The sequence below is a fragment of the Adiantum capillus-veneris genome, chromosome 21 (genome assembly GCF_014529385.1).
Source record: "Adiantum capillus-veneris isolate H3 chromosome 21, ASM1452938v2, whole genome shotgun sequence".
NCBI lineage: Eukaryota > Viridiplantae > Streptophyta > Polypodiopsida > Polypodiales > Pteridaceae > Adiantum > Adiantum capillus-veneris.
Window position 1 is genome coordinate 145,581,377 of NC_140951.1, and position 17,998 is coordinate 145,599,374.

Below are 17,998 nucleotides of genomic sequence, written 5' to 3' on the forward strand. Positions count from 1 at the left end.
CGAGAATCTGGCATCACATTATCAGTTGGTAGTATGTGCTCTTTGAGCAATCTACACAACATAAAAATACGGTACAATTGTGTAAAAATCTATCAGATCATTATACAGAGGGAGTTTCATTAATTAAAGTAAACTAATTGTAATAGATCACCTGAAAGCGTTGTGACGCTAGTGTCACTCCATCCAAACTTTGTCTGCATGTTGAGAAGAACCAGGAGCGCTTTCAATCTAAACACACGTGCTCCATTATACAATGGCGTATCGGCTTCACTTTTCATATCATCATAGATAAGCCTTTCTGAATCCATGATCGTCTCGATCACTTTATCAATCTCGGGCTCAAACATTGCCTCGTTGGGAATGTGGTCTGCACGATCATCCCCCGAGCTGTCATAGGCTACATCTTGTGGCCTCACATATGCTGCTTGACCAAAGCGCCTGCGAACACGTCTATTGGGTTGCAAGATTGCTGCCTGTAGGCCAGCGTCAGAGTCTGATGAGTTATAATTGGCAACAACTCGATCTATAATAGATGGATCGAACTCGCCAAATTCGTGAACATGCTGCAAAGAAACGCGTCTTGTCCGTCGCACAGCATGCTTGCATTGATTACAAGGACATAAGATCCTCATTGAGAGATAGGTGTTTTGGTTGGACGGCCCCACATCCTCGTCACTACTCATAATGAGGGTAAAAATCTTATAACCTGGACAACAAATTTAATCTTCTATTGGCATTCTTCATCTTTTATCTCTCTCTCTCTCTCTCTCTCTCTCTCTCTCTCTCTCTCTCTCTCTCTCTCTCTCTCTCTCTCTCTCTCTCTCTCTCTCTCTCTCTCTCGTTGTTCACACTGTAAACTACCTCACATTCTCTAGTCATGTCCAATCCCTGCACACCTCGGTCTAGAGGTGCACGAAGATCAGAACCACCGGGTTATAATCTCGTCTTTATTGGTCAATGCCTATATTTGTGGGTACAAGAAATCTACACACCCACGTCTACATGATATTGCATGTAGTGGATAAAACCCCTTTGCCTCTTCTCTAGCTGTAGCATTTCACAGCATCTTAACATCTTTTCACAATATATCTTTTCATTGTTCGTCTAACTCTAATTTTTTTACCGTAATCTCGAAGTTAGACTCTATTATAAAAACTCAATCCAAAATCTTATCTTAAATCTAACCTAATTTAACATGTGGTAATTCGCTCCATTGAAGGGTAAAAGACATACCAAACTCTTCTTCTCAGCTTTTAGAGCTGCAATGCGAAATCTAGAGTGCTCCTCCTCTGACAATCTGCAAGATTTCTCCAGTTTTCCCATCAGGGAGGTGGTATCTCCCAGCAGAATTAATCTGAGAACAAAGCGATCAGCGCTTGACAAATTGCTGCTCCCATCAGTCAAGATCTTGCGCATGGTACTTTCGAAAGCTATGTAGCTGTGCAGTAGTTCTTGCGTGGACCCACTTGCTTACTTGCACGTCTCTTGGAACTTTTGCGAAGCCGTCTGACTCTCCTTAGAGCTTGGGAGTAGCTCTCCATGAGTGCCCTCTTCTTAGCGCATGCTGCTTTGACTTCTCTTCTGCATTCTTTCCCCAGGCGATGCAGCGACAGTGTTGTGTGTGTGTGTGTGTGTGTGTGTGTGTGTGTGTGTGTGTGTGTGTGTGTGTGTGAGAGAGAGAGAGAGAGAGAGACTCACCATTTCTGACAAGCGTCGGCGGCTCTCTGAGTTGCGCCTACACGAAACCCTAAACCCTAAACCTTATCTTAAATGATAAAAAGAAGAAAATGGTATAACCTTTCTATCACCCAAGTGTGGTAGATTGGTTATGTCATTTCCCTCTTCAATAACAGGTAAATAACGTAAATAAACCTAAATCTAATCTAATATAACGTAAATCTAAATCTAACGTAAATAAACTTAAATCTAATCTAATATAACGTAAATCTAATTTAACGTAAATAAACCTAAATCTAACCAAACGTAAATCTAATTAAAAATAAACCTAAATCTAATCTAATTTAACTTAAATAAACGTAAATCTAATTTAACGTAAGTCTACATCTAAACTCTCTTCTTCTTATGTGTGTGTGTGTGTGTGTGTGTGTGTGTGTGTGTGGGTGTGTGGGTGTGTGTTTGCCAATAAAAAGAGAAAAATGGTATAACCTTTCTATCACCCAAGTGTGGTAGATTGATTATGCCAGTTCCCTCTTGAATAATAGGCTAGGTCTTGAGTTCAACTCCTTGTCGGCTAGATCTTTAGGTCTTTTTAATTAGTTTCCTACTACGTTAAATTAAACTCTCTTTTCTATCATCGAAGTGTGATAGATTGGTTATGCCATTTCCCTCATGAATAACAGGTCTTGAGTTCAACTCCTGTCAACTAGATCTTTAAGGTCTCTTGGGATAGTTTCCTACGATGTTAAGACTCTCTTCTTCTTCTTCTTCTTCTTCTTCTCTCTCTCTCTCTCTCTCTCTCTCTCTCTCTCTCTCTCTTTTTCTCTCAATGTGTGTGTGCATTCTTTGTTTATGAATGTGTGTGTGCGTTTTTGGTTTATGCATTCTCTCTCTCTCTTTTCCTCTCTCAATGTGTGTGCATTCTTTGTTTATGCATGTGTATGTGCGTTTTTTTGTTTATGCTTGTGCTCTCTCTCTCTCTCTCTCTCTCTCTCTCTCTCTCTCTCTCTCTCTCTCTCTCTCTCTCTCAAAAACACAATGTGTGTGTGTGTGTGTGTGTGTGTGAGAGAGAGAGAGAGAGGGTGTGTGTGTGTGTGTGTGTGTGTGTGTGTGTGTGTGTGTGTGTGAGAGAGAGAGAGAGAGGGAGAGGGGAAGGGAACATGAGAGTGAGGAGAGGAAAGGAGCATACATGGCTCTCCTTCCTCTCCTCATGTGTGTGTGTGTGTGTGTATGTGTGTGTGTGTGTGTGTGTGTGTGTGTGTGTGTGTGTGTGTGTGTGTGTGTGTGTGTGGAGAAGAAAGAGAGAGAGAGAGAGAGAGAGAGAGAGAGAGAGAGAGCACCTTACCTTGCTTGCTTGAGCGCGCGTCGAAAACTCAGCTATGTTTTTTAGCCCTGACGACGCCGCTATATGCGTCGCTATGAGCGTCGCTATGTTACTTGTAACTTAGCGACGCATATAGCGACGCCGTGGTTTTCCAGATTTGAGCGTCGCACCCCGAGCGTCGCTACTTTTAAGTACCTCTTGTAGTGTAGACCCCTAGACCTCTGCGACATGGTTTACCTGCCCATAGAGAAGGCAACCTTACCTTGCAATAGCATCTCAAAATATAGTGAAATTTAGAATGTAAGTATATTGGTCATCATTTTGTCCCATTTTAGACATTCATTAAGTTAGATAATGACTCGATAATGTCGTACATGTTCTAGATCCTCAATATGAAGTATATATACTCTAACAAGTATACACTTGGTGTATGTGAGTTACATGTGGATTACCATGAATCACATAAATTTTTATGCCTTTCATGTTGCATCCTTTACCTGTGCATACAAGCCCAATATTATGTTCCTCAATTGTGACTGAAATCGTTTCCTTAGCCTTGCTTTGATGAGCATGATGATACACAAAGATATCTATGTGCCTTCATAGCATGTGTGCATTAGCATGGCCATTCACCAATGGTAAGAGTACTACCCCACTCATGTCTTTGCAATTATTGATTGAAGAAATGTATGACAATATGAAATTCAATGGACAAATATGTTTTCAAAAACAGCCTTCTTTGCATTTTGAATACAAAATTTGTGTACGAGAAATTAGCATGTTTCTAGTATCATCTCTACGAAGTGATCATTCCATATAATAAAACATATGCAAGCATTGGGAAAATTAACGCGTTGTTAACTATATAACATCTAAGCTAGCCAGTAGACAAAGAGAGTAGAGTTTAGATCAACTTTGTTGCCATACTACATAAGATTGTTAATTATGTAACATCTACCCTAAGCTAGCCAATTGACAAGAAGACCAAAGTTCAGATCAACTTTGTTGCCACACTACAAACGTTAGAGATGAATATGTTTTCAAAAATAGCCTTCTTTGCATATTGAATACAAAATGTGTACGAGAAATTAGCATGTTTCTAGTATCATCTCTACGAAGTGATCATTCCATATAATAAAATAGATGCAAGCATTGGGAAAATTAACGCTTGTTAATTATATAACATCTAAGCTAGCCAATAGACAAAGAGAGTAGACTTTAGATCAACTTTGTTGCCATACTACATAAGATTTTTAATTACGTAACATCTACCCTAAGCTAGCCAATTGACAAGAAGACCAAAGTTCAGATCAACTTTGTTGCCACACTACATATGTTAGAGAGATGAATAGACGTCTAGATAGGTACTCTCTAGTCAGTTGATGTATAAACTCATGTGCATAAAATCATGATCGCACTTATTCACTCTTCATAGAACCAGTGCTGGAAATTGCAACCCTTCCCACCCTTCCTTAGGGGTCTAGCCTTCCCGATGAAGAGCATGTTGTTTAGAGGCCCCTTCCCAATAGACGGGTCCTTTGAAAATAAGCCTTCACTAGGAAGGGCAAGTTTTGAAAATGCCCTTCAAAGATAAATTCTATAAAATAGCACAAAAAAATTCAAAGTAGAAGGTTGCTTAGTTAAAACATGAGCCTAAGTTCTAAGGTGTAACTCGGATGTGTTGCATTCAGGACTGACTCGTTTTAGTTTGAGCTTTGTGGTGGTAGGAAGTTTCTCCGATAGATTATAATTTGCTGCCATGTGTCGTTGTCTTCCTATCCATTGGACATGTTGGGGTGGGGTGGCAAGGACCTCAATGTGGTGGCATCCACTACTCAAGATCTGTGTCCAAATATATTGTTTGTAAGATCCTAGTCTTTATGGTGTTTATGCTCCTTGTGGCATGTGATGCACATGGGGTTTTCATGGTCTGTAATGGTAGGTTGCGGGTCGATCCATATAAAAACCAAGACACTTGTAGTGTTTTTCTTCTTTAATATAAATAGCTCCTATTGAGCATTGCTTATATATTTTTTTTTAAAAGCCTATGCTCTAAGGTGGTAAAATATAAGTTCAAATTTGTTAAGATTTAAATCCCACCACCTAAATCAAAGAAGAGATAACAATTTTAATATGTTATTTTTAATGAAGACCTTCAAAAAATCAAAATGTGACAAGATTTGAGAGTGGCAGCTCACTAGTTATGCTTTTTATACGGATGTAGATGCTTTGCAATGCAAAGTCTGATGCAACACCAGACTTGTGATGTGTGCAACGTGCATGATGATTCTAGAATCTAGCGACCTCTAAACTCCTCCTCTAATGTCCTAGCCTCTAGCGCATGTGTGACTACGGTTGAGTTTGGGCATGAATCTTTTAAAGGAAATGAGGAGATAGCATTGAGGCTCAAGGAAACAAGTCACAACCTCTCTCTCTCTCTCTCTCTCTCTCTCTACGCATTTCTAGCCTCTTCATGGCTTCACATGAGAGTTGAACACTTTCTATGTACACTTCCTTCTCTGTTTGCGCCACGCACTGTCCTCTCTCCTACTTGTAATTATAGCATGCAAGTAAGAGCATACCCGTTGAAGGGCCACTATATGCCAAGAGAATCTTGAACCACACCTTGGCCCCTCTACCCTTGCACAAACTCCTGGATCATGTCATCCATGCCTTTGTTGCAATAGGCATTGACCAAGACACCTTCCTCTTTCTTCCTCTTAGAGGGCCTTACCTCATTGAATTGCCTCCCTCCTCTTCCTTTTCTCAAAGAGCCTCACCTCACAAATGTACATGTCCCTCAAACTTGCACACTCTTGCATACTCTTCTTGTGCCACATGTTGGCTAAAGTGAGTGCTCAAGATGTGTGTGTGTGTGTGTGTGTGTGTGTGTGTGTGAGAGAGAGAGAGAGAGACGTAAAAACTAATGGTGATGCTTTTGGGGGGAAGAGGAGCAAATAGAGCTAAAGTATAATATACCAATATACTAAAAATTTACTAACCATCGAATTTAATTAAAGAATACCTAATGCTAGCTCCTCCTAAGTATGGAACAATAAAAGATACACCAAAAGCAAGTGAATATTTCATAGGAGCAAGAAAATTATGGGGTATCGACTCACGGGTTGGTGCATTTTTGCCTTGCATGATGAGGCAAAGTGTCTGTTGGCCCTTCCTCTTCGAAGGCCAACTAAGGGAATTCCCCTTCCCTAGGAAGGACAAGGGCACCCTTCAATTTCCAAGCCTGCGATAGAACTCAGTTCGTATTTTGGTCTACCAGATGATCTCTTGGCCATTTGCAAGTGATCAGTCTTGACGATTGACATTACTTGAAAGCAATGAATTGTACAAACATGGAGCTGATTCACTGTAGTAGCATGCATGGCACATGAAATAATTACCTGACAGTGAGGTATCCGGATGCCAAAACCAGCGGCAATACATACTCATGAGGAAACAGAAAACCTAATTAAGTCTAGTTATGCTGCAGGGCAATTACAGGTCTTGAGAATATTAGTAACTATATAACACCACCTTCCTAACCAGGCTTATATGTAGTATCTAGCTTTCCTAGGCAAAGCACGTTAAACAGGTTATCTTCCTAACTAGCTTTCACAAGGCAAAACGCAGTTACAGAAAATGGCCACCCACATCACCACTCTTCAACGTACCCAGACCTTTCTGCAACCCTGTCTTTCCTTTAGCTTCACCGCCTCTATCACACTGCTTGTTTGATGCCCAAAATAAGCCTTGAAGTGCTTATTTATGAGATCCAAGCAACGACGATCAAGCAAATTCTTGGAGAGACAAAACACCAGTCTCAGGACGCCAAGATCACCACTAGCAGTCTCAAGAATGGCTTCCACAAAGTCCTCCACACGAGGCAAGGCAGCAGGAGGCTGAAAAAATGAGGAATAAGCCGTAGCATAGGCCTCTGCGAAAGCTGTCCGCAGCCACTTGGTTTCTTTATCTGCCAGCTTCAACAATCTGATGTACTTCTCAAGCTCCACAGCCACCTTATATAGCTCCACGTCACGAACCCGTTGCAATTCATTTGGTGCAGAAATCTGAAAGAACAACTTTACATACTGTTTAGCAAGCTCCTCAAGTTGCGACAACTCTCTCTCAAAATGGCACCTTGGGCATCGACATGCAAATGACTCTATTCTTGAGAAGTATGGCAGCAGAGGTGAAGTGTAGGTTCGGTGAAGCTCTGTCACTGCTTTCATGTCCCTTGAGGCAAAAACCACCTTGACATTACCAACACGCCGAACGCACACATTAGGAATGCAGCTGTTGTTCATAAGGGCTAAAAGCAACCATAAACCTCCCATCAAATCAGTTTCATCAACCAATCGAGGTTCAATGTCCGTTGCTGCAAAAATTATGGCACGCAGTCGGCTTACATCCAAGAGCAGTGTCACCTCTGTCTCATCTTCTTCAGACTGCAAAGGATCTGGAATTGGTTTAAACAAGGCGATGTTAGGAGCAGGCTTAGCAGGATGCTGCCCTTCATACATGGCATAAAGCTTGGAAAGATTTCTCGGTGTAGCTAAACAGCTGCGAATCACCTCAGCTAGCAACCCAGGCTGCACCTTCTGTATATCATCACTTCTAGACTCCCAATTTTCAATGCTCACCTTCACTGCAGCAAATGAATCGATGACCATCAACAAATCACCTGCAGATACATCTGAAGTCAAGAAAAGGCCCCGTCCCCCAGAAGTTGAAGAGAGCCCAATTCTCACAGGGCCAACAAACTCCGCAAGAGGAGAAGCAAATTTGGCTTCACAACCATTCTGAAATAATTCTGATAGGTCATGGTTGCCCAGCATGCTTTGCTCGTTGAGAAGAGCCGCATCCTTGTACACTTCTTGAAGCCGATCGGATACAGCAGGTGGCAGTAGGTCCATCTGCTCCTTCATGAACTTGAAGGCGGTCTGGTACCGATACATCTTCCAAAGAGCTCGGACCTTTCGGAAGATGCTCTTGGCGTGGGAAGCATCAATTGCAAGAGCAGATTCAGCGTCAGCCAAGCCTTTGTCGAAGCATTCCAGCCTAAGCCAAGATTCAGCTCTGTTAGACAGAGCGAACAATTTATTTTCAGCTTCTTCGGCCTGAGCTATCTCGACAGATCTGGAGTAGAATGCAATAGCAGCTGCATATTTCCCCTTGCTGTGCTCCATATTCCCGATCTCTCTACATGCGACGGCGCCATTAGCGTGTCTTCCAAGAGCCAAATCAGGTTTAACGTAGAAGGCAACCACTTCTAACGAAGCTGGATTCGGCAGCCAAATGTTGCACGCCCAAAGTGGTCTTTAATAAGACAAGGCTCCTTGATGATAACTTGGGAGCCTGGGGGAGGCACCTGCAGTGTCAGATCATGAAATAAATCAGTCATTACCAGCCTTGCCGCCGCGTCGCTCTCATTCTCCTCGAAGACGCTCACGAGAAACTTCCCGTAGAGGAGGAGAGGTGCATCTACTGCCAGGAAGCCGTGCAAGTACTTGCCTTGGTTCCACTTTCCTACGCGCAAACCTGCGAGTGTGGTTGAGGTCAAGCCTGGATTAGAAGCAGCCGGAGCCAGAGATGCAGGTTTTAAGAAGGGATCGTGCTGAAGGAGCGAGTGCTGCAATACTGCCCGCGTACTCTTTGCTTCAGGAGGCATGGTTTTTAGAAGCGTCTGCAGCTGGAGGTGAGCCGCTACAATCCCTGGCTTGTTGAATGTGTTGTTGAATGTGTGCAATGAAGCCTCCTGCGAGTCATCCGAGAATGACGTTGTCGACAGGAAACGACACAACTCCATAGCTGAATCGGCGTCAATGCATTCGCGCACAAGAACAACCCGTGCAAAGCGAGAAAGTGGCGGGTCTTTTAAATGACGTGAGGTTTCAAAATTGTAGTTTTGGCGGCAACATTCAAAATTTTCGTTTGGAACGCTGCTAAGGGTACCTCCAGAGTCCACAAGCCCGCCAACGCCTGTGTGTGCGTGAGAGTGGCCCAGTCAAATCAAAGGCCTGCCGCCTCATCCTCACTTTTACAATTACCCCCTCCGTGTTGGCGGTACCTAACATGACCCCCCCTCTCTCTCTCTCTCTCTCTCTCTCTCTATGAAAGGTACCTTCAAAATCAAGTAAGATATCTAACGTCTGACCCTAAGTCTCCAAATGCATGACCAGAATTGTAGCTAAATTGTAGGAGAGAGTCGCTCTATTGAAATCAATGGCTCGTTTGGGTGCGGAGGTGTTGATCCATCAAAAGGATTTATCGCTCGATGCAAACATTGTGCTCAAAGAAGGAAATAGCCTCCCATCGGTCTGCTTAGAGGCCCACTAGACACTCAACAAGATCGCATACCAATTGTGCAAAGGGGAATCTATCCCAAATCCATAACTTCCTCCAACGAGTTGCCTTCTCTGTGGGGAAAATAGTATCAACATAAGCACGCTTTCCAAGGGAGCCCACTACTTAAATAGGTTTTCAATGAAAATCTAGACACTGATCATGGTACCACACCCTAAAAGACCATACGTAGATGATTTTCATGATGACAAGTCCAAGCAATGTAAAAAACAACAATTTCATGACAAATCTCAATCAGTTCATCAAAGGTGGCAAAGGATGGCCACCACCCCTATGGCAAGGAAATGTAGTCTATCGTGTAAATGGCATGCAAATCAGGAGCAATAGAAGCATCAATCTCTAGCACAATGAATGTCTTTTAACCATACATCATGCCATCTCCATAGTAACATTGCTTAATGAGATGGTTGTGTCTGTGTCTTTCTTGCCAGCCTAACCTTAAGCTTATGACTCTTAAATGTTAAGCATATCAGTTTATTTGTTCTAAGTGGGTTCATCCAAACTTATCTTTGGGGTGTGGTTCACCAAAGTAGCCAACTAGACAAGTTATTAATTACATCACTACACCTTGATGATCACTAGAAGCAAATTTCAATCAAGGGTGAGGGGCATGCTTCTATGTAGATCCCTCCCTCCCCTCTCTTTCAGAATCTCTTAGAACTTCCTACAAGTAAATTATTGGAATGTTGGAGTCTAATTTTGAAAGTATTAGACCTCCTCCCAAGGCTAGTCAATGGCTATGAAACAAACACAACTTTTATTTGTTTGGCAAAACTGTCTGGTTTAACAAATTAGATGAGAGCAATATCTAAAGAAATTTTCTAAAAAGAGAATGAAGAAATTTTCATAAACATTTGTGTAAAATTGGCAATTCGTGTACATAGCATTCATAGGTTTTATCTCCCTTATAGATTTCTCACGAGTATGTTTGCATCTTAGAGAGATAGGACTTCGAGGATTGACGAGGATAGACATCGTCTTCATTATGATGGAGTTTGTCAAATGGAACTATCACCATCCCATCAAAAATCTTATTTACAACATTGACTTTTTAACAAATAATAATGTTCATAAACAATTCTCTGTTAAGGGAGTTTTATGAGATTCGAGAGAGTGGAGAAGCCCATATAGGCGTTGTATGGGCCGCTAACATTCACATTAACACTAGTCTTACCAGTGAACCATAACTTAGTGGCTCATGCCAGTTTTTAGTAATTTGAGGATAGCTTTTGCAAATGACCACAAAACTTCACAAAAACTTAATGAGCGTGCAATTTAGATGCATACATAGCTTTGTAGCACAAAATTGAATCAAAAACATAAAAACATAAAATCTTTTTTTTTTTTAATATCAATTTTTACATAAAATCGTATTTTTCTCCTTACTTTGGATGGGTGTCAAATGTCATCATTTTCTCTCCCAAAAATATAGAAGGTTTTGTAGACCCATCACATAGATGTCTATCTATTTTTCAATGAATTTTCAATGTGTTTAAAGATCCTTTGAGCTATCTTTGGGATGGAGTAGTAAAATTTTGTGCATTTGGAAATATTAGACCTTAAAAGATGGCTATATATTGGAAACTTCTACATCAGTAGATTTTCTCTAAATTTTATTCAACTCGTATTATGTGTTCGGCGTGTTTTCCTGAAGCAATTTTTCATTTTGAAACTCTTACAAATTTTGGTGATTTTTTTTACAAAAGTATCCAAAAGCCGCTAAAGTGGCTTATTTTTTGACGAGACTCGTATTAAACCTCTAATCCAATTAAAATCCATCTATTAGTTTCATGAGATAGAATCTTTGAAGATGCCCTTTCAAAGATGGTTGGGGCTAGCACCATGACATTAAAATTGGCATGCAACAACGAGCGATCGAACTCTAAAATTGATATGCAACATTGGGTGATAAAGCTCATGGAATTGTTGGGATGAGCCAATCCATTGAGCCCACCTCCTTGCCCCTTGTGTGAGCCCCTTTGTTGGCGGGTACGCCGCGACGGACGTCAACACAGCGAAAACTCACCTAACAAGATTTGTTAGCTAAGGACGAAGCTCGACCCGCAGGCGCGTGGAAGCAAGCATAGGGTGTCAACCTACACTCGACCGACTCTTGACTAATTCCTATAGAGGTCTCTACCCAATGTCTAAGCTACAGCCTTCAGGAGTGCATAAGAAGAGGTTTCCTACAACACTTTCAAGAGCCGAATACCCATCAAACGTTCTCGAAAATGCCACAGAACTTGAAGGAGACCCTACTAACACCAATAGGTCGCTCTCCCTAAGGTCCATGAACCAAAATCCCAACCCTAAACACCTGGTACAAAATCACGTAGGATGTCTGATCGAAATCTGCATGTCATCGTTTTTGAAAACTAAAGTGCCTAATGTGTAGCTCTACTCAATGCGAACGCATGGATATGTTGAAATGTGAAAATGGATAACGTATGCTCACCAGATCACCAGATAAAGCTCGTAGATTAAGCTCGCAAAACCGGACCGTACGCCCGCAATGTAGGTATTGGCGTGTAGCTCTCGTCGGGGGCAACACACTGCACTTATCCGCACTCGATTCCGACCACCGATGGCGTCAAGATGAAACTCTCACTCTCTCTCGTACAAAGTACGCTCACTCACAGACAGTACTCTTTTAAAATGACAAAGGTTGTTCCATTAAGGTCAAAAAGTGGTATAAATACCTTACAATTCTCAAACCCTAATGTTCCAATTTTAACCATCTACTCAATCTAAATATAAAAAATGGGATACAATCTGGAAACTTCTGTAAGCCCCAATAATTACAAAGGTGAAAATTCGGGTTTTCTCAATAAATGAATAATTACAAAAAATAATCTTTCGTCGAGCAGTCATTTTCCGTAGGATGTGTCCAGCTTCTAACACTCCCCCCCTCCTTGTTCATGTCGTCCTCGACATGGCTGTTGCTTCTTCAGTGCATGTTGTCTCTCATCTTGAGAAGAGACTCATATCTTGCATGTTGAGCTAGTAGTGTCGGGCCGAATATATCTGTGTTGATTGTGAAGAAGCCGGCGTAGAAGGCTTCTTCAAAGGCCTGGAGGTGATAGGATGGTAAAAACATGATCCTTTGATACAATGCATGTATCACCTCGTGGGATGGCTGACCAGACATATCGTATGCACATTTGTATGTATCTTGAAAGAAGAAGATAATGTCTGTTGCCTGGCCTGGTTGGAATGTCTCGAAGATTGCCAAAAGTGTTTTACAAATCTTTCTCATCATGATGCAAGATAGGTCAAGCGAGCCAGTGAACAATTTGATGGCGCCCATTAAGGTTTTCACCATGTATTGTTCACTTATTCTCTCGCCTGCCTTCAAGCCTAGCAGCTTCGAGTAGTTCAGCCAAGTAGGTTGGCTTCTCTACGATAGCTCATGGGCCTTCCACGTCCTCATCCTTGGTAGAGGGTAGAAAGTGAGGTTATCTCTGATGACTTTAGGCGCCTCTACCAAATGGATTAGATACTGTGGATACTTTGTCAGCCATGCCTTTCTCCACCTGGGTTGAGAGTCCACTATTAGCTTGACTCCTTCAGGCTTGGAGATGTCTGCTTTGTACATTGGCACTGTTGGCTCCTCTCTGATCCACTTGTTGATCGTGGCAGCTTCATATTTCAATAGAGGATATGGGAGAGAGGGTTGTAGCCATTCACGCCAAAGGTTGTTGGCGTCTATCTTCTGAATAGTCATTGATTTAAAGACCCTCTGCTCCCATTCCAAGGCTTCTTTGGCTGTGTCTCTGATTTCCGCTCCTATGGCCTTTCGCAGCTTCTCTTCTTCTTCTTGTGTCAGATCTTGTGGCTCTTGTGAGGGTCCTACAAGGATTTCCTCTTGCATGGTGGTGTCCACAGGATCTACCACATTCTCTATGTCTATTCCCTCCATGGCTGCTAGTCCGGTGCTCAACTGCTCTTCTGTTTGTTGCTGGCCTCTCAGCTCTTCTATTTGCTTCTGAAATGTCTTCTTTTCTCCTTTAGCTTGCTCTCCCATATTCACAAGGATGTCGTTTAGATCTGCGTTTATTTTGTCAACCTCCTCGAGCTTTCTTTTGATGGCTTCTAGCTCATCCTACATGGCCTTGTGCTCTTCTTCCATTCAGTTCTGCATTACTATAGAGCCCTCAGTCAGCATCAGCCTTTATCTTTTCTCTAATGTCAACTCCTTTTGGAGCTCTTTCATTTGTTCTTCATAAAGCTAACGCTCTAAAGTGGTGTCAGTCGAGCTAGTAGCTCTAACTCTGGCAGGAGATGCCCGTAGCCATTGGATGGTTTGATCTTTGACTTTAATTTGGTCTTTAAGCTCTATTACCTCATCCTGGCTCGCCTCCTGCTCTAACTCTACCTTTTCCTTGGCATTTCTCAGTGTTTCCACTTCCTTGGATTCTTCAGCAAGTTGCAGGATTAGGTTGTCCCTTTCCCTCTCTGCATCCTAGAATGACTTGCTGAGTTTTCTATATTCTTCTTCAGCTCTTTGAAATCTTTGGTCTGCTGCTTGATTTTCTCGTTCCATCTCCTGGCATCTTTGTAATGTCGTGGCCAGACTGGCTTGCAGCTCTGCTTCTTTCTCTATATGCCCTTGGCTTTGTTTTTGTAGTGTGTCTACTTCAGATTTGATAAGAACTTCATTGGCTTTGAGATTGTCAATCTCACTCTCTAACCGTAGGCTCTGAACTTGTTCCCTTGGCCTTGTGTTTGCCAGCTCAAATGCCACATTGGCTGCCTCTTCTCGTGAATACCCTGCAGCTAGTAGATCAAGGAATGTTCTGAATTTATTTTCTTTTGGATCCACTTTTTCCTCTTTCTGTTCATCATCTTCTTTTTGCTCTTGCTCTTGGCTCTTTTCTTGCTTAGAATCTTCTTGTTCCTCCTCCTTTTGTTGGCTTTGAGGTGGGCTAATAAGAGGTGGTGATGGCGGTTGGGCTAGATTCCCTGCTTGATGGTGGGGTTGGTGGCTTTTTCTTGAAATCCCTGTCCGCTTTTGTTTTTCTCTCCTTTTTTTGGCCTTCGTGCTCTTCCAGCAGCTGCCGTCGTACCTCATCTACTTCTTCTTCTGTAAAAGGGACATTTGGGATATTTTCTATTGTAGCATCCAGGATTTCGAAGTTCTTGATGTAATCTTCAAATCTATCTCTGTGAACCCTTTGGGATGATCCCGACATTGCTTCTAGTGAGGGCTTCCACAGCTCGCTCAAATCTCCTTTCAGTGCTCTTTCGGATCTGAAGCTTTCCATTAATCTTTCGAGCCGTGCCGCTTTCTGCGATTTGGTCTCCTTGATTGGCACTTGTAAACTTTATTTCTTTCCTTTCTTCAACTCTGGCTGCTCCTCTTGCACGGTTTCCAACCGGTGCTTCAACCTTGTGGCAACTCTGGGTGCTTTGGGCGGTTCTCCCTTTTTATCTTCTTTGAGCCTTAGCCAGTCATTCTGGGATGGAGGGTCAGGCCAGCTTCCCTTGGTGTGCAATGCCCCATAAACCACTTTTGTTATCAGTTCACCCGGCACAATGTAGGTGGGATTCTTGTTGCCCATCTTCATCAGATTGTCATGGATGTAGGCAGCATAATTGATTACCTTTGGCTTGCTCTTATGCATTGCCCAGGTGAAGGTGGTGGCAATGGCTCCAGGCGGCATTCTGTACTTCTGTGGCCACTTTGTACACATGTGGAAATACTGGTTGTACAGTTGGCTCATGACCACCACTTTTGGGTTTGCAATGTCCTCAAAGGTGTAGTTGTTCTTCTTTTTGGAGTACACCTTGACATTTATCTCTTCTCTTGGTCACACTATCCCCCTTGTTGGAGAGGTCTAGTGCAACTACTACCACTTTCTCTGTGATTACAATCATGGTGTCTCGCTTGCCCTGCAAATCAGTAACTCTGACAACCCCGTCTTCTTTGATCGTGGTTACAAATTCCCACACTCTCTTGATGTCAATCCCTGCTGGCAGTGCTTCAAAATAGTTATGGAGATCTATCTTCTCCAAGTACTCTCCCATCTTGCTTCTAGAAAATTTAGTGAGCTCCCTTGGTATCATGGGTAGCTCTATTGCATTTTCTTCAGGATCCTTGAACACGCCTTGGTAGATCTTTAAGTCATTGGACTCTAGCAAATCGTCCTGTATCCATGTGCTGGCTGGTTTCAGAGTTCCTTCTGGGATGACAAACGGCTCCAGTTCTTCCAAGTAATCTTTTATCGTCATTCTCTTCTTCTTTGTCGTTGATTTTGCGGCTGCCATAGATCGTGTTGCACTCAGTAGTCCGAAGTTAGCATTTTTTCCATATTAGCTGAGAAACTGAGTTCTAACTATCCAAATGACTTGAAAATTGAAAATAAAACTTAAAAGGAACTTGGAAAACTGTGCATGTGCTCACAGCATCATTCTGGCCAAAATTTATCATTTAGACGTCCTACGCGTAGGATGTCTATTTCATCAGTTTTAGGTGAAATTTGGCAAGCTGGTGGCCCTTGGCCTGTGCAACATGGCTGTGTGATTGGAATTGGGTTTGGGCATCAAAAAGTGCATTTTTTTGGCAGACCAGGCTTTAGGCTCACAAATTGGTGGGATGTCCTCAACAGATGGTAAAATGATATTCAAATGGGTTGAAATTTGATATATAAGCTTCTTGTACTATGGTAATGGCTTTTATGAAGTCATTTTTTGCACAGAAGTTCAAAATCATGCTGGAGACATCCTACGCGTAGGATGTCTATTTCATCAAAATTACTTGAGATTTGTTATGTAGGTAGCCCATGGCATGTGGAACATGACCCTGCTCTTGGATTTTGATTTGGACAAGATTTGGTGTTGGTAAGAGCATGTGTAGTGATTTTAGGCTCAAAAAGTGCATCTTGGAGGTGTTGGGGGCCAAAAGAGATGGGAATGGCTTGAAACTTGATATATAAGCTCTTGAAGGTGATATAAAGAGATCTGGAGCTGAAAATTACCATCTGGGGGCCAAAAATGTCATTTAGACATCCTACGCGTAGGATGTCTATTTCATCATTTTTTGCATGTGACCACACAGATAGCTTGCCAATGTGCTCATGAATGTATTGTGCAAGTTTCATTTGATTTGGACAAGTTTTGGTAGGTCTATGGCCCATTATTGCCTCTATGCCCTGACTTTGCGTTTTTTTGGTGCACATGAGGCCAATTTTTGTCCAAATGTGATGAAACTTGGTGGAGAGCTTGTACAGGCTATTTAGAAGCTATGTGTGATGAGAAATGTTGGGGTTGGTGCCCAAAAATGGCCTTGAGACATCCTACGCGTAGGATGTCTCATGATGAAATTTTTATGGTGAGTGGTACTGGTGCTTGCCCTGAGCCCCCCTGAGTCCCTTTTAAGCCCTATTTCAACAAACAAGTCAAATTGATAGAAAGAAACTCCCTGTGTGGATTTCAGAGCCTTCGAGCTATTTTTTGACTCTTAGAGTGCTTTTCGGCGATGAAATTTCTTGATGTTGGTCTCCATAGCTTCACGGTCCCCTGGGGATCCTCGCCATATGGTTTTTGTTGACTTTGGCTTCACCGGAGCTCCGTTTGGCAATTTGCCGCTCTGGAAGCACCCGTGGTTGCGTTTTCATGACGTCGATGACTTGTGGTGGTCTACCACCATAGGACTTGGTTGTTGATGGTCTAGGAAAGCCGTTTGTGAAGTTTGGTGGCAAACAGACATGCGGTTTGGCTGCGAGAGCTTTTTGACGCTTTGTGTGTCTGATGCCGTTTTTGAAGTTTAGTGCCTCTTCGAGTCACCGTATGGTCATGTGGGCTATATAGACTTGTCGAGCATGTTGAGATGCTCCTACCCATGAGTTTTGGTAGCATTTGGGCGCCTTTCCGCCGATCTTCCATTTGGTGGCCTCTTGCGGGGCTCTAGGAATTAGGGTTTTTCCCGATGGTTTTCTACTGCCTTTGGTCATCCAAAAGTGGTCTCCTATGCTAGGGTAAGCTGCCGATGAAGCCTCATTGATTTTGGGTTAGCCGTTAGGTGGTCACTTCTACCTGTAGGTCTCTACCGCTCGCTTTCTGTGTGAACCCTACGCTAGTTTTCGCGACAAAACAACAAACATGCGCGAAAAGCTCAAGGTGGTGAGCCTACCTCTCATGTCTGGAGCCTGTCAGGTAGTCGTGTGCGTCATAGAAGCTGCTGGAAGTTCCGTTCACTCTAAGTGGCAGAAGCTCTCTCTCAAAGGGCAATAGTGAAAATGAGTTTAAAATGAAGTGAAAATTTCTTATAATGGGGGTCCCCGAACTACGTTTCACGAAATTTGACATGTGCTCTCAACTTCTTGCGAGATTTGGTTTAGGCTTAAAAATTTCTTGATTTGGACTCCATTTGCCCAGTTTCCGAGAAATTTGACGTTTCGGTCAAAATCTAGCCAAAACACGCTTTCCGCTCCATTCTCATAATTGCACCCCCATTGTACCATAGGTTTTCCTATAGTCACTGAACATCCCCATATATTTTGTTTTTTATTACGACCATTTTTCACCTACTTTTTGTATTTTTGAATTTTTTCTACTGAAAATTAGTAAAATTAAAAAGAAAATAGCAAATTAAACCCAAAAAATCCCCAAAAATCATAATAAATAAAAAATATC

General features: G+C 42.4%; 2 protein-coding genes across 2 annotated transcripts; both read right to left on the minus strand.

The window, feature by feature from the left end:
* Positions 1-6,109: 6,109 nt before the first annotated feature.
* On the minus strand, positions 6,110-8,819 carry LOC147431905 (uncharacterized). Its single transcript, XM_086493055.1, has 3 exons — positions 7,329-8,819; positions 7,139-7,251; positions 6,110-7,068 (listed from the first exon to the last, which is right to left on the minus strand). Exons 1-3 carry the CDS (start codon positions 8,185-8,187, stop codon positions 6,664-6,666), a joined length of 1,377 nt encoding a protein of 458 aa, XP_086349181.1. The 5' UTR covers positions 8,188-8,819; the 3' UTR covers positions 6,110-6,663.
* Positions 8,271-8,807, minus strand: LOC147431906 (uncharacterized). Its single transcript, XM_086493056.1, has one exon. The coding sequence runs from the start codon at positions 8,805-8,807 to the stop codon at positions 8,271-8,273; it is 537 nt and encodes a 178-aa protein (XP_086349182.1).
* Positions 8,820-17,998: the final 9,179 nt, after the last annotated feature.

Bases quoted from the DNA above. Each gene is read 5' to 3' on its own strand.
- LOC147431906 (XM_086493056.1), bottom strand. From the start codon at position 8,807: ATGGAGTTGTGTCGTTTCCTGTCGACAACGTCATTCTCGGATGACTCG.
- LOC147431905 (XM_086493055.1), bottom strand. From the start codon at position 8,187: ATGGAGCACAGCAAGGGGAAATATGCAGCTGCTATTGCATTCTACTCC. The intron at 7,252-7,328 runs GTTTATGGTTGC...GGTAATGTCAAG, and splicing joins TGAAACTGATTTGATGGGAG to GTGGTTTTTGCCTCAAGGGA. The intron at 7,069-7,138 runs GTGCCATTTTGA...TTGTTCTTTCAG, and splicing joins TTTGCATGTCGATGCCCAAG to ATTTCTGCACCAAATGAATT.